At 38.9% G+C, this 13478-nt stretch overlaps 1 protein-coding gene across 4 annotated transcripts in view; it reads left to right on the plus strand.

The window, feature by feature from the left end:
* The first annotated feature begins 919 nt into the window (after positions 1 to 919).
* Positions 920 to 13478, plus strand: part of LOC106055664 (carbohydrate sulfotransferase 15-like) — a 46213-nt gene continuing 33654 nt past the window's right edge. Inside the window, exon 1 of one of the 4 annotated variants that reach the window (XM_056012650.1) lies at positions 920 to 1076. Coding sequence is in view for 1 of the 4 variants with exons in the window: in XM_056012651.1 (XP_055868626.1) it covers positions 5708 to 5721 (14 nt within the window). In the remaining 3 variants the exon portion in view is untranslated. Of the gene's footprint in view, positions 1077 to 5365; positions 5722 to 13478 lie in introns of those variants that run through there. The other 3 variants (XM_056012652.1, XM_056012651.1, XM_013212021.2) reach the window with 3 other exon arrangements.

The following is a 13478-nucleotide window of genomic DNA, read 5'->3' on the forward strand; positions in this document are numbered from 1 at the left end:
TCATAGATTCTGGTGACTGATGAATGGATAGTCTTATATTGAAGAGGTGGTTTTATCGTTAATCAAAATCTTCCTTAGCTATGCTCTTTGAAAATGGGGATTGTCGTTTGCAATTTTTTAATTGTTTTGTTTTATAGAAGAGGGGGATTTAACCCCCCCCCCCTTGTCCGCACTGGGGCAATGATGGTTTAGTATTATTGGCATTGGCAAAAATCAAATCCCATTTGGGCAGCTGTTTGAGAAAAACATCCATAAAAAAGCTAAACAGATTCAAGAAATAAAAAATCACCCTTTGGGTCAGGATTTTGTTATTTTACCATCACAAAAGAGATACAAGACACCGATAGCAAAGACAAACAGACACAAACACTCTTTTGTTCCCCTGGCAATCAAATCATTAAATGGAAACAATTTGATATAAACTTTTCACATGTAAATTATGAGTGAGTCTGGTGTGAATGTACATTTTTTTTTCTAGTTACAAGGTTTTGTTTGGAGTAATGCACAAATTGTAAGACAAATTTCCATACGGACAATAAAGATTATTATTGTCATTATTATTATTATTAAAATCTCACCTAAAATAAACAAAATCTAAGCAAAATATCAGTCACTAAACTACGACCTGGACCCTACTTTAGGGGGGGGTGGATTTTCATTTCGGGGTGGGGAGTTGGACCTCCCCCCCCCCATGGCTACGCCCATGCATTGTTAATTATTTTGCTGTTGTAATTGATGATCTGGATCACATTCTAATTTATTTCTTCTGGTAATGAGTTCTTTCTTAACGTCTTCATCAAGGAAATAGGAACCACTGCACTCAATGCGACCCCTTCATTACATCTTATTGTACTCTCTCTCTCTCTCTCTCTCTCTCTCTCTCTCTCTCTCTCGCCTGTCACCACATTCAAGACGACATGACAGCAAAGGGAACACAACTCTTACCACTCTCCATGACGTCTTCGGTATCTTGTCCTTTCTTCGTGGACAAGGGTCACGTGATAGTTTGTGCAATACGTCCAAAAACAAATATCAATGTCGCGCAAGTTTCTTTTATGGATTAAGTAAAGACAACGGTGAGAATAAAAACGTTGTCAAAAATAGTTTATACCTAATACTAGGCCAATAATTGTGATTTTTTTATACCCTAATACTTGTGATATGTTATACCTCATACTTTTAATATTTTATACCTAATACTAGGCAAATAATTGTGATTTTTATACACTAATACTTGTAATATGTTATACCTCATACTTTTAATATTTTATACCTAATACTAGGCAAATAATTGTGATTTTTATACACTAATACTTTTGATATTTTATACCTAACATATCGACCGGCGGCGTATCATACGCCGCTATTTTGCAGGGCCGGTCATAGACTACTGCAAACTATGCTACCGCAGTGGGCCCCACACTTTCATAGGACCCGCACTTTCATAGGACCCGGGTAAATTCTAGGTGTATAGATTAATAAATTAAACCATTTTATAATTTATAACAGATTTCCCGCGGCCTCCTGTCGATTTACCAGGAGCTCTTGGAAATCTCTTGAAATTGCAAAATATACGGAAAAGTCCTGGAAATATCCGGAAATTATTAAAATCTTTTGAAAACTCATACAAATCTCCTGAAATATATAGACAAAAATTGTCATTTTGGGGTGTCATTCAATATGGAAAACGCCAATCCTACGCGCGATAAAAAAGAACGTCATTATGCAATACCCGTAATTGTGGAATCTAGTGAAAGAAGCTTTTCGCGCCTCAAATTAATGAAGAATTACTTGAGGTCAACAATTCTCAAAAATAGATTGAAACATTTGTTAATTCTTGCTATTGAGCGTGATCTATGTAGGAAATATAATTTTTATGATATACTGTATGACTTCGCTACACGCAAGGCTCGTGTAGTAATTCTGTACGTAGTAAAGAATGAATAAAATGCAAAGACGAATTTATTTTCTAATACAAACTCTTTATTTTCACTTATTATCCGTATCTCTACCCAAACTTGGCTCAGCAAAATCCGTATCGCATAGGTCCCCACAATGGTTAAGTCCGGCCCTGCTATTTAGTGAAGGGTGAATACTACCTGCTCTCTCTCTCCCCTTCCCCTCTTTTTTCCCCTCTTAAATTACTTAGGGTAACTCTAGTCCGTTCGACTTGCAAAAATAAAAGAGTGATCTTTCCTTTACGTTGTGTCCAAACTATTGAGCCAGGAAGAGAATTATACATAGAAATACTAAGATAATTATAGATAGAGTTAATAGACAAATAAATGAGATTTTTATACCCTAATACTTGTGATATTTTATACCTAATACTTGTGATATTTTATATCTAATATTAGGCAAATAATTGTAATATTTATACCCTAATACTTGTTATATGTTGTACCTCATACTTTTAATATTTTACACCTAATACTTGTGATATTCTATACCAAATACTTTCATATGGTATACCTAAAACTTGTGATATTTATACCTAAAGCTTGCGATATCTTTTGCCTAATTTTTGTGATTTTTTTATACCTAATACTTTTGGTATATTTGGTATCACGTGTGAATCTTATACCTAACACTTATATATGTTATACTTGTAACATCGTATACCTAAGATTTGTGAAACATTTTTTTTTAAATACCCAATACTTATAATATCTCTACCTAATACTTGTTTTATCTTATACCTAATAATTATAATGATATCTTATAAATCCGGACGTTCCCTTGAAAGAAGATAACTTCTTCCTTCGCGTACTCATGTGTCCATCTAGTCATGCATGTCATTTAGAGACTTGAGCTTAATGTCATTTTTTTTTACTGATTCAGGCAACCCATTCCATCCTCTAATGGCACTACTTAGCAAATGGAACAATAAATGTGCTTTTTATCTTTGAATCTTTCTGAGTATTTCTTAGTCTGTTTTTTTCTAAATATTTGTTTGTTTTACTGTTTAGTTAGTAGTCTAAAACCAGTGGCTTCATTAGGATCTGTGTCACCCGGGCAAGGTGCGTTAAGCTGAGTGTGTCATACCCCCCCCCCCCAACTCTCCACAATCTACTGTCCCATAAACATTTCCAAATAAAATCCATCTTTAGTTCTTTATTCGCACTTGCCCACAGCGAGCTACTTTCATCGATTTTTACTTAAATGTAAAACAAGTGTCGATTCTATTTTGAATTTTTTAGTATTTTATGACATTTTATCAATAGTTATTACTTAGATCAAAAAAAATAGAAGCGGACTTAACACCGTTCGGGCTTGTTTTCTTTGTTACACTTGAAAGGCTATATCAGTAATGTTCAACCCTTTCCATATGCAGGTCATATTCATTGTAAAAAAAAATGGCGTTGACCGGAGCATCGCAAAAAAAAAAAGTCCGAGGAACCAGTCCTAGGTTTCATTAGATACTGTAAGCAGTAATTTTTTTTGGAAAGGCTGGTGGTCTATTTAAGTTTTCTTAACGTCTTTGCGCCAGGCAAAATAGTCAAAATTGAATTCAAGTTAGTCAAAAATTACAATTGAATCTGCACAACTCGACTCTGTCTTAAGTGGGCTTTAACTTGAAGTTGCCTTAATATGAATGCCCTAACCTGAATGTGACTGTGCCCTGACATAACTCTGCCTTAACTTGACTGTGCTCTAACATAACTCTGCTCTGTGCTCGGTTTGGCTCCAGTGGTTGTGCCATTTATTAAACAAACAAAAAAGTTAAGTTACATCGTCTCATAGTAAGAGGATGGTGGGTAGCGGGATTGGATCCCATGACCATTGCGTCCACAAGGGGATTAGACATCGAGGGGGTGTGAGGGGGTGTGGATAATTACATGAAGAAAGGTAGTTAAAAGGGTTAGGATGGAAAAATATGATACTGACCGCTGTGGGTGGACGTAGGGAAGTGAACACTGGTCAGTGTATCTATTATGAGAGGATGTTGAAGTGCTTGTTGATTTCAGAGTTCGTTTCATATCTTCTATCTTTCATTAAGGTCTCTTTTTATTTGAGTGAAGACCTTCCATTCTCTCTCTGTTTTTCAATTTCTAATTCATTCACTAACACACACTTGAAGACATATGTAATCCTAAACACAGCTCTCTGACTACATTCTCTCTCTCTCTCTCTCTCTCTCTTTGAGTGTGTTTTTCAATATCTAATTCACTAATTAACACACACTTGAAGACATATGTAATCCTAAACACAGCTCTCTGACAACAAAGTGACACAATATGTTAGTGCTGGAGTGCGAGATGTCGCGATGTCTCGCGGTATGGTGTTACGATGTCTCTCGGTATGGTGTTACGATGTCTCTCGGTATGGTGTTACGATGTCTCTCGGTATGGTGTTACGATGTCTCTCGGTATGGTGTTACGATGTCTCTCGGTATGGTGTCGCGATGTCTCTCGGTATGGTGTTACGATGTCTCTCGGTATGGTGTTACGATGTCTCTCGGAATGGTGTTACGATGTCTCTCGGTATGGTGTTACGATGTCTCTCGGTATGGTGTCGCGATGTCTCTCGGTATGGTGTTACGATGTCTCTCGGTATGGTGTCGCGATGTCTCTCGGTATGGTGTTACGATGTCTCTTGGTATGGTGTTACGATGTCTCTCGGTATGGTGTTACGATGTCTCTCGGTATGGTGTTACGATGTTTTGATGAATTGTGTTGATCCGACAATGCGTTTCTGGTGTTTCAACTTCGAACGGATTTCTCTGTTAAATGAATTATCTTCTTCTTCTTATCTTATCAAATATAGACGTTACTTTAACAAAAAAGATGATAACGTCCTACGCATGTTTCTAGTTCAATTTCATCAGGCTTGTCTATGTAGAATTGGGATGTCATTAGAGGGTATACTTTGGACCACACAAACAATATCGTGATGCCGAGTTACTAATGTAAATTATATTTTAAAAATTCTTAATAAATACAAAACATTTATTCAAGAACTTGGAATCTCAAGAAATATATACACACTTCATAAGTGTACAAAACCTTTTAATTTAAATACATTTACTCTAGTCGGTCCTCTCCCGAAACCGACAATGTATCTTTTTATACACTCTCCAGTTTACGTCCTTGACCTCTTCTTGAACCTTCCATTCTATTAATGGTTATGGAAATTACGTCATCGTTTTAAATAAACTTGTATTTACTTGTCAACATCATACAGCCGTGGCCTTGCGATGCTAATATTCTGTTCTAGTGTCAATGTAACAAGAAACTAGTGACACATTTTCTCACCTACCAGGGCATACGCCTTTTTTTCTAACCCCCCCCCCCTTTAAATATTTATTTTTCTAGTTGGATGTCTTTTTTTTTTTTGTCCAAGCAGGTGGCCATCAAGAACTCGCCATCCCGTAAAAACAACAACAATACTGTACAAATCTATTTCAAATAATAGCCTGCTCTATATTTGACGTGCGTGTTAGAATCATCTTTTAATGAAGTCCAGTCCTGATGTTTACACTCAACAACAAAGGAGTTGTCCCTTAATATACGTATTGCGATGAGCTAACAAAGACTTTATGTCTTCTGTTTCTCTCACACGAGTCACAGATCAATAAGGCACGCGTGAAGTATATACAGGCAGGAGTTGATACGACGACTTATTGTTGCAATATTGTATACAGTGAGTGGACTTTATTCACTTAAGTTCACAGACAAAATGTCCTGTTAGTTTTCTTGAGGATACTATGTGCCTGAATATGTAAGTCTTATAAATATTGGCATTTGACGAATGAATTTATTTTGTAGAAAATGTCGAGGTAGTCAAGCGTTGTTTTATACATTGAGGTAGTCAAGCGTTGTTTTATACATTGAGGTAGTCAAGCGTTGTTTTATACATTGAGGTAGTCAAGCGTTGTTTTATACATTGAGGTAGTCAAGCGTTGTTTTATACATTGAGGTAGTCAAGCGTTGTTTTATACATTGAGGTAGTCAAGCATTGTTTTATACATTGAGGTAGTCAAGCGTTGTTTTATACATTGAGGTAGTCAAGCGTTGTTTTATACATTGAGGTAGTCAAGCGTTGTTTTATACATTGAGGTAGTGAAGCGTTGTTTTATACATTGAGGTAGTCAAGCGTTGTTTTATACATTGACTGACGTGTGGAATTAATTCTTAGCGTTCTTTTTTTTTGTATATAATTTTATTCGAAACTAGATATGCAGACCACATCTTTGTTGCTAAGGAATTTTTTTTTTCAACAATTGAAATTAATGACCATTAAATGTGTCGAAACACCATTACGGGATTAAGCATTTCTATGGGGAGGCTCTAATCACGTGGTGAAGAAATTGAATCAAAGAAACGCCATCGTATTATAGTCCATGTTATTGAAGGATATAATTTCATTAAGGAACAACACATGAGCATGGACACAAGAATGTTAAGAAAACAAAAGAATTCATCAATTGTAAAAGAAGTTCTCCCTGCAAATATTTGAGGCTGAACAACGTCCGAGCTTTACCAATATTTTAGTATTTTAGTTTTAAAAGTTGACGGAGTCAAAAAATTCAGACTCAGATGGTAAGTACCATAATTAAACAGAGCAGCCCTTGAAGATTCTTATTTGGAGGCTCTCAGAATTGTCTGAGCTCTGAAACCTCACACTATTACCAAGGAGTAATTGTCAGCCGCCTCTACATTGCAATAGTTATGACTGGAGACGAATTCGTTTATAACTTGAGTGCAATTTCCATATCTAATGACACTGTTTATTGGAGAATAGTTGACATGTCTTTTGATGTTATCAATTTGGTATTTCAGGAAATGATGTTTGATTTTTTTCAATATTTACCATCCAGCTTGATGAATCCACAGACGTTACAAATTGTTCCCAATTACTGGTGTACATGAGATGTGTACGATGCATACATACTGGCGAGTTTGAAGATTAGTTTCTATGCAAACTCTTGAAACGACCCATAGAACACGTGATGTCATGGACAAAGTTGGTGGTGTTTTTTGTTAAAAGTGAAAGACCTCTTGGAAAAATATTTGTGGTGTCTGCACAGATGGTGCTCTAAGCATGCTAGGATGCCGGTCTGGATTTTCAAAGTTTGGTACAGAATGAGTCACCATGAGAATTCATCGTAACTCACTGTATTATGTATTGACCTATATAAGTAACGCAAACACCGCTACGAGTATTACATCAATAACAATGTCACTTACACTATTTTGTTCTATTGGAGATTTTGTTTACAACTTCCTCTTCCATATCCAACAACATATCTCTGCCTGTTAGTTCTTTAATACTAAACACAGAAATAAACTTGATAAAGGAAATGTGAATTTCCTAATCTAGTGAAATAAAAACAAGGTCAACCTTTGCAATAACTGTGGCGTGTTTGAAAATACTGACGCTACAATTTTGTAGCAATGTAGTTTACTGTATCAAAGACAATACTTTTCCTACGATTAGCAATACCTTCAAAATTTTCAGTTATGAATAAAAAAAAAAATGATTTATCTAAAATGCAATTTTAAAGTAAGTAAATGAAAGTAAAAAAAAAAATATTTTAAAAAATTGAAGAGCGAATTCATTTTACATTAAATTAATTTTTTTACTATGTTCAATCTCTATTAATGAAATTCATATTGTGGATATCAGATGTGTACATTTTGGTAACGATTTTATAACACTAGCTAAGTTACATTTATCTAGTCCTAGGGTTAGGGTCGTCAACTAGTGGAACATTGTATGAATGTGTCGCGGAGCTAAAAAGGTTGAGAACCGCTGTTCTAGATAAAGACACGTAGTGACACACACACATTGAAGTGCTGCATATTTAAAATAATCTCGACCGCACAGGGAGATTCTGATTAAACTTAATACATTTAATTGCACAAACCTCATGAATAAGATTATTTCTATACAATAATGGGGGGGGTTTGAGTTTAGGCACATCGGCACAATTTAGGCCATGTCGTGCCCGTAATCCTTTAAGAATCACTCCCCCTCTACACACTAGGGACTAACTTCTCTACAGTTAAATCATTAAAAACAAGGTCTATTCACAGCTAAAATAGTAAAGGTAGTAAAAATGTAATAATTTGGTAAAAATAATACACTATAATTAAAGAAATATTCAATAAATAAAAATTAAATCAAATTTGAGAATACTGATTTAATTTATAGCCCAAATTAAAACTTTCTCCGAAATTTCCTATCCTTGTTTAAATACATTTCGCAAGATATTCATTTTCTGGAAGATTGTAGAAATAATTAACGGCCCTGAACATTTTTAGCTTTGCTTGATTTCAAGATACTAATAACACAAAACAGATTCTGGTCTTACTAGCAACAAGCGACGCGTTTTGATACGGGAAGACATTCGTTTACTGCTGTCAAATCATGAATGAAGGTCGCATGTCACTGTATTACTTTGGCAATTTGCTTATGGTGCGTAGTGTATAATTAAGTCCTCTACAACCACACTTTCGACATTTGTTAGTAGTATCGGAGTTAGGCCTTGTCCTACTTACTCTAGTTCTGTGACTAAGCCTCCCATGTCGGGGTATTGATGTCTAGCTTTTGTCAACAGAGATTGGGGCAGTGGCGTAGCGAAGTACTTCGTGGGCCGGGTTAAAAATATGCTGGTGGGCCTTCCCCCCCCCCCCCAAAAAAAAATGTAGCGTGTGATTAAAAAAAACATTGAGTAGTAAATAATAATGGTATTGTGTTCTTCATTTATGTGAATAAGTTCCATTTTCCTCAGTGTTGATAATCCTAGCAGGCATGTTAGATCATTTGGTACTACCACATACTCTACATTGAATTTCTCATTAGTCTTTAGATTGGTGGTTATCAACGTAGCTTTTCATTTTGGCTCCATCACCGTTCTATTGCACATAGTTAATCTCTGGGACGTAGGTACTATCTGGTCTGGGCACACATAGTTAATCTCTGGGACGTAGGTACTATCTGGTCTGGGCACACATAGTTAATCTCTGGGACGTAGGTACTATCTGGTCTGGGCACACATAGTTAATCTCTGGGACGTAGGTACTATCTGGTCTGGGCACACATAGTTAATCTCTGGGACGTAGGTACTATCTGGTCTGGGCGCACATAGTTAATCTCTGGGACGTAGGTACTATCTGGTCTGGGCACACATAGTTAATCTCTGGGACGTAGGTACTATCTGGTCTGGGCACACATAGTTAATCTCTGGGACGTAGGTACTATCTGGTCTGGGCACACATAGTTAATCTCTGGGACGTAGGTACTATCTGGTCTGGGCACACATAGTTAATCTCTGGGACGTAGGTACTATCTGGTCTGGGCACACATAGTTAATCTCTGGGACGTAGGTACTATCTGGTCTGGGCACACATAGTTAATCTCTGGGACGTAGGTACTATCTGGTCTGGGCACACATAGTTAATCTCTGGGACGTAGGTACTATCTGGTCTGGGCACACATAGTTAATCTCTGGGACGTAGGTACTATCTGGTCTGGGCACACATAGTTAATCTCTGGGACGTAGGTACTATCTGGTCTGGGCACACATAGTTAATCTCTGGGACGTAGGTACTATCTGGTCTGGGCACACATAGTTAATCTCTGGGACGTAGGTACTATCTGGTCTGGGCACACATAGTTAATCTCTGGGACGTAGGTACTATCTGGTCTGGGCACACATAGTTAATCTCTGGGACGTAGGTACTATCTGGTCTGGGCACACATAGTTAATCTCTGGCACGTAGGTACTATCTGGTCTGGGCACACATAGTTAATCTCTGGGACGTAGGTACTATCTGGTCTGGGCACACATAGTTAATCTCTGGGACGTAGGTACTATCTGGTCTGGGCGCAATTAGTTAATCTCTGGGACGTCGGTACTATCTGATCTGGGCACACATAGTTAATCTCTGGGACGTCGGTACTATCTAATCTGGGCACACATAGTTAATCTCTGGGACGTAGGTACTATCTGGTCTGGGCGCACATAGTTAATCTCTGTGACGTAGGTACTATCTGATCTGGGCGCACATAGTTAATCTCTGGGACGTAGGTACTATCTGGTCTGGGCACACATAGTTAATCTCTGGGACGTAGGTACTATCTGGTCTGGGCACACATAGTTAATCTCTGGGACGTAGGTACTATCTGGTCTGGGCACACATAGTTAATCTCTGGGACGTAGGTACTATCTGGTCTGGGCGCACATAGTTAATCTCTGGGACGTAGTTACTATCTGGTCTGGGCGCACATAGTTAATCTCTGGGACGTAGGTACTATCTGGTCTGGGCGCACATAGTTAATCTCTGGGATGTCGGTACTATCTGATCTGGGCACACATAGTTAATCTCTGGGACGTAGGTACTATCTGATCTGGGCACACATAGTTAATCTCTGGGACGTAGGTACTATCTGGTCTGGGCGCACATAGTTAATCTCTGGGACGTAGGTACTATCTGGTCTGGGCGCACATAGTTAATCTCTGGGACGTAGGTACTATCTGGTCTGGGCGCACATAGTTAATCTCTGGGACGTAGGTACTATCTGGTCTGGGCGCACATAGTTAATCTCTGGGACGTAGGTACTATCTGGTCTGGGCGCACATAGTTATTCTCTGGGACGTAGGTACTATCTGGTCTGGGCGCACATAGTTAATCTCTGGGACGTAGGTACTATCTGGTCTGGGCGCACATAGTTAATCTCTGGGACGTAGGTACTATCTGGTCTGGGCGCACATAGTTAATCTCTGGGACGTAGGTACTATCTGGTCTGGGCGCACTTAGTTAATCTCTGGGACGTAGGTACTATCTGGTCTGGGCGCACATAGTTAATCTCTGGGACGTAGGTACTATCTGGTCTGGGCGCACATAGTTAATCTCTGGGACGTAGGTACTATCTGGTCTGGGCACACATAGTTAATCTCTGGGACGTAGGTACTATCTGGTCTGGGCACACATAGTTAATCTCTGGGACGTAGGTACTATCTGGTCTGGGCACACATAGTTAATCTCTGGGACGTAGGTACTATCTGGTCTTGGCACACATAGTTAATCTCTGGGACGTAGGTACTATCTGGTCTAGGCACACATAGTTAATCTCTGGGACGTAGGTACTATCTGGTCTAGGCACACATAGTTAATCTCTGGGACGTAGGTACTATCTGGTCTGGGCACACATAGTTAATCTCTGGGACGTAGGTACTATCTGGTCTTGGCACACATAGTTAATCTCTGAGACGTAGGTACTATCTGGTCTAGGCACACATAGTTAATCTCTGGGACGTAGGTACTATCTGGTCTAGGCACACATAGTTAATCTCTGGGACGTAGGTACTATCTGGTCTGGGCACACATAGTTAATCTCTGGGACGTAGGTACTAACTTGTCTGGGCACACATAGTTAATCTCTGGGACGTAGGTACTATCTGGTCTGGGCACACATAGTTAATCTCTGGGACGTAGGTACTATCTGGTCTGGGCACACATAGTTAATCTCTGGGACGTAGGTACTATCTGGTCTGGGCACACATAGTTAATCTCTGGTACGTAGGTACTATCTGGTCTGGGCACACATAGTTAATCTCTGGGACGTAGGTACTATCTGGTCTGGGCACACATAGTTAATCTCTGGGACGTAGGTACTATCTGGTCTGGGCACACATAGTTAATCTCTGGGACGTAGGTACTATCTGGTCTGGGCACACATAGTTAATCTCTGGGACGTAGGTACTATCTGGTCTGGGCACACATAGTTAATCTCTGGGACGTAGGTACTATCTGGTCTGGGCACACATAGTTAATCTCTGGGACGTAGGTACTATCTGGTCTGGGCACACATAGTTAATCTCTGGGACGTAGGTACTATCTGGTCTGGGCACACATAGTTAATCTCTGGGACGTAGGTACTATCTGGTCTGGGCACACATAGTTAATCTCTGGGACGTAGGTACTATCTGGTCTGGGCACACATAGTTAATCTCTGGTACGTAGGTACTATCTGGTCTGGGCACACATAGTTAATCTCTGGGACGTAGGTACTATCTGGTCTGGGCACACATAGTTAATCTCTGGGACGTAGGTACTATCTGGTCTGGGCACACATAGTTAATCTCTGGGACGTAGGTACTATCTGGTCTGGGCACACATAGTTAATCTCTGGGACGTAGGTACTATCTGGTCTGGGCACACACATTTTTCGTTTATGGTATTGACGTCGGCGGCACTGTCCACTTGGAATCTGACTCTTTGGTTGTTGATCATCATGACGGCCGTCATCCTATGCTTTTTGGGGCCATTCATTGCCATTACCCATTCAGTTTGGAGTGTAGCTTCTTCTTCTTCTGTGTCTGAGTCTATGTTGCTCTGTGTCTTTGCTTGAGTAATGCTGTATATTTTCTTTTTGCAGACTGAGGCGAAATGATTCCTGCCTCCAATAATGTGACACGATGTTCCCCAGGCCGGACATTTTCCCTTTATGTATTCATTGTGGCCCTTGCAAAATTTACAAGTTTTATTTTGTCTTGGCCCCTTGTCACTCTGTTGATATTCCTTTCTGTATTTTGGGCCTGACGTTGAGATTCTTTCAATTGTTGCTTTGTCCAAAAGTTCGTTTCTTCCTTCTCTAATATCCTTCATTTGTCTTTAAGATCTCTCATATATCCTACACACATCTCTGCATTTCTGTAAGGTTAGTTTATCGCCTTGCAACAGTTTCATCTTTAAGTGTTCACTTCTAACCCCTAAGATAATTCGGTCCCTAATCAGACTCTCTTCTAGTTTATCCAAATTGCAGCTGCTTGCCAGTTTCTTCAGGGCAGTTATGTACGAGTCAATGTTCTCGTCCTCTTCTTGTCTTCTCGTATTGAAGACATATCTCTCATATGTTTCGTTGGTTCTCCCAACGTAGAACTCTTCAAAACTCTTTAAAATTTAATTTATTTTTGTCTCCTGCCCTTTTTTAAATTAATCAAACACGTCTGTTGCCTCAATCTAATTATGGTCATTAGTGTTGCTACACGTATATCTTCTGTCTCTGTTGTGAGTTTCGTGGCCTTTTCATAGTTATCCCAGTCTCTTCTGAATCTTTTCCAATTGGCCGCCATATTGCCTGTTTGCAATAGCGGTTGCGTTACTGGGAAATATCTGTTAGCAGTTGCCAATTTAGCTAGTTTTCTTATATTTTCTTTAAGCTTCTATATATTCTCTTGGTTATCGTTTACCTTTATTAAATGTGTACGCCCCTGCCACCATGTTACGATAGATACTTGAATATAAACAAACTTGAAATAAGAACTCTTTCAGGTTATGACAAAAAAAGTTTAACCAGTAATCTTGGCTACCAGAGTAATGTCCCCTATGCGTGGGCACAACTCTTATTTTTTACTTCTAGAGTGTTATGCTGTACATCTGCACCAAAGAACCCTATAGAGTCCTCTCACGTTTCAGAGACTTCCTGTCACCTTTCATCAGAACTAGAGCATGACATGGAGTTCAATG

Source organism: Biomphalaria glabrata, chromosome 15 (genome assembly GCF_947242115.1).
Source record: "Biomphalaria glabrata chromosome 15, xgBioGlab47.1, whole genome shotgun sequence".
In the NCBI taxonomy this organism is placed as follows: domain Eukaryota; kingdom Metazoa; phylum Mollusca; class Gastropoda; family Planorbidae; genus Biomphalaria; species Biomphalaria glabrata.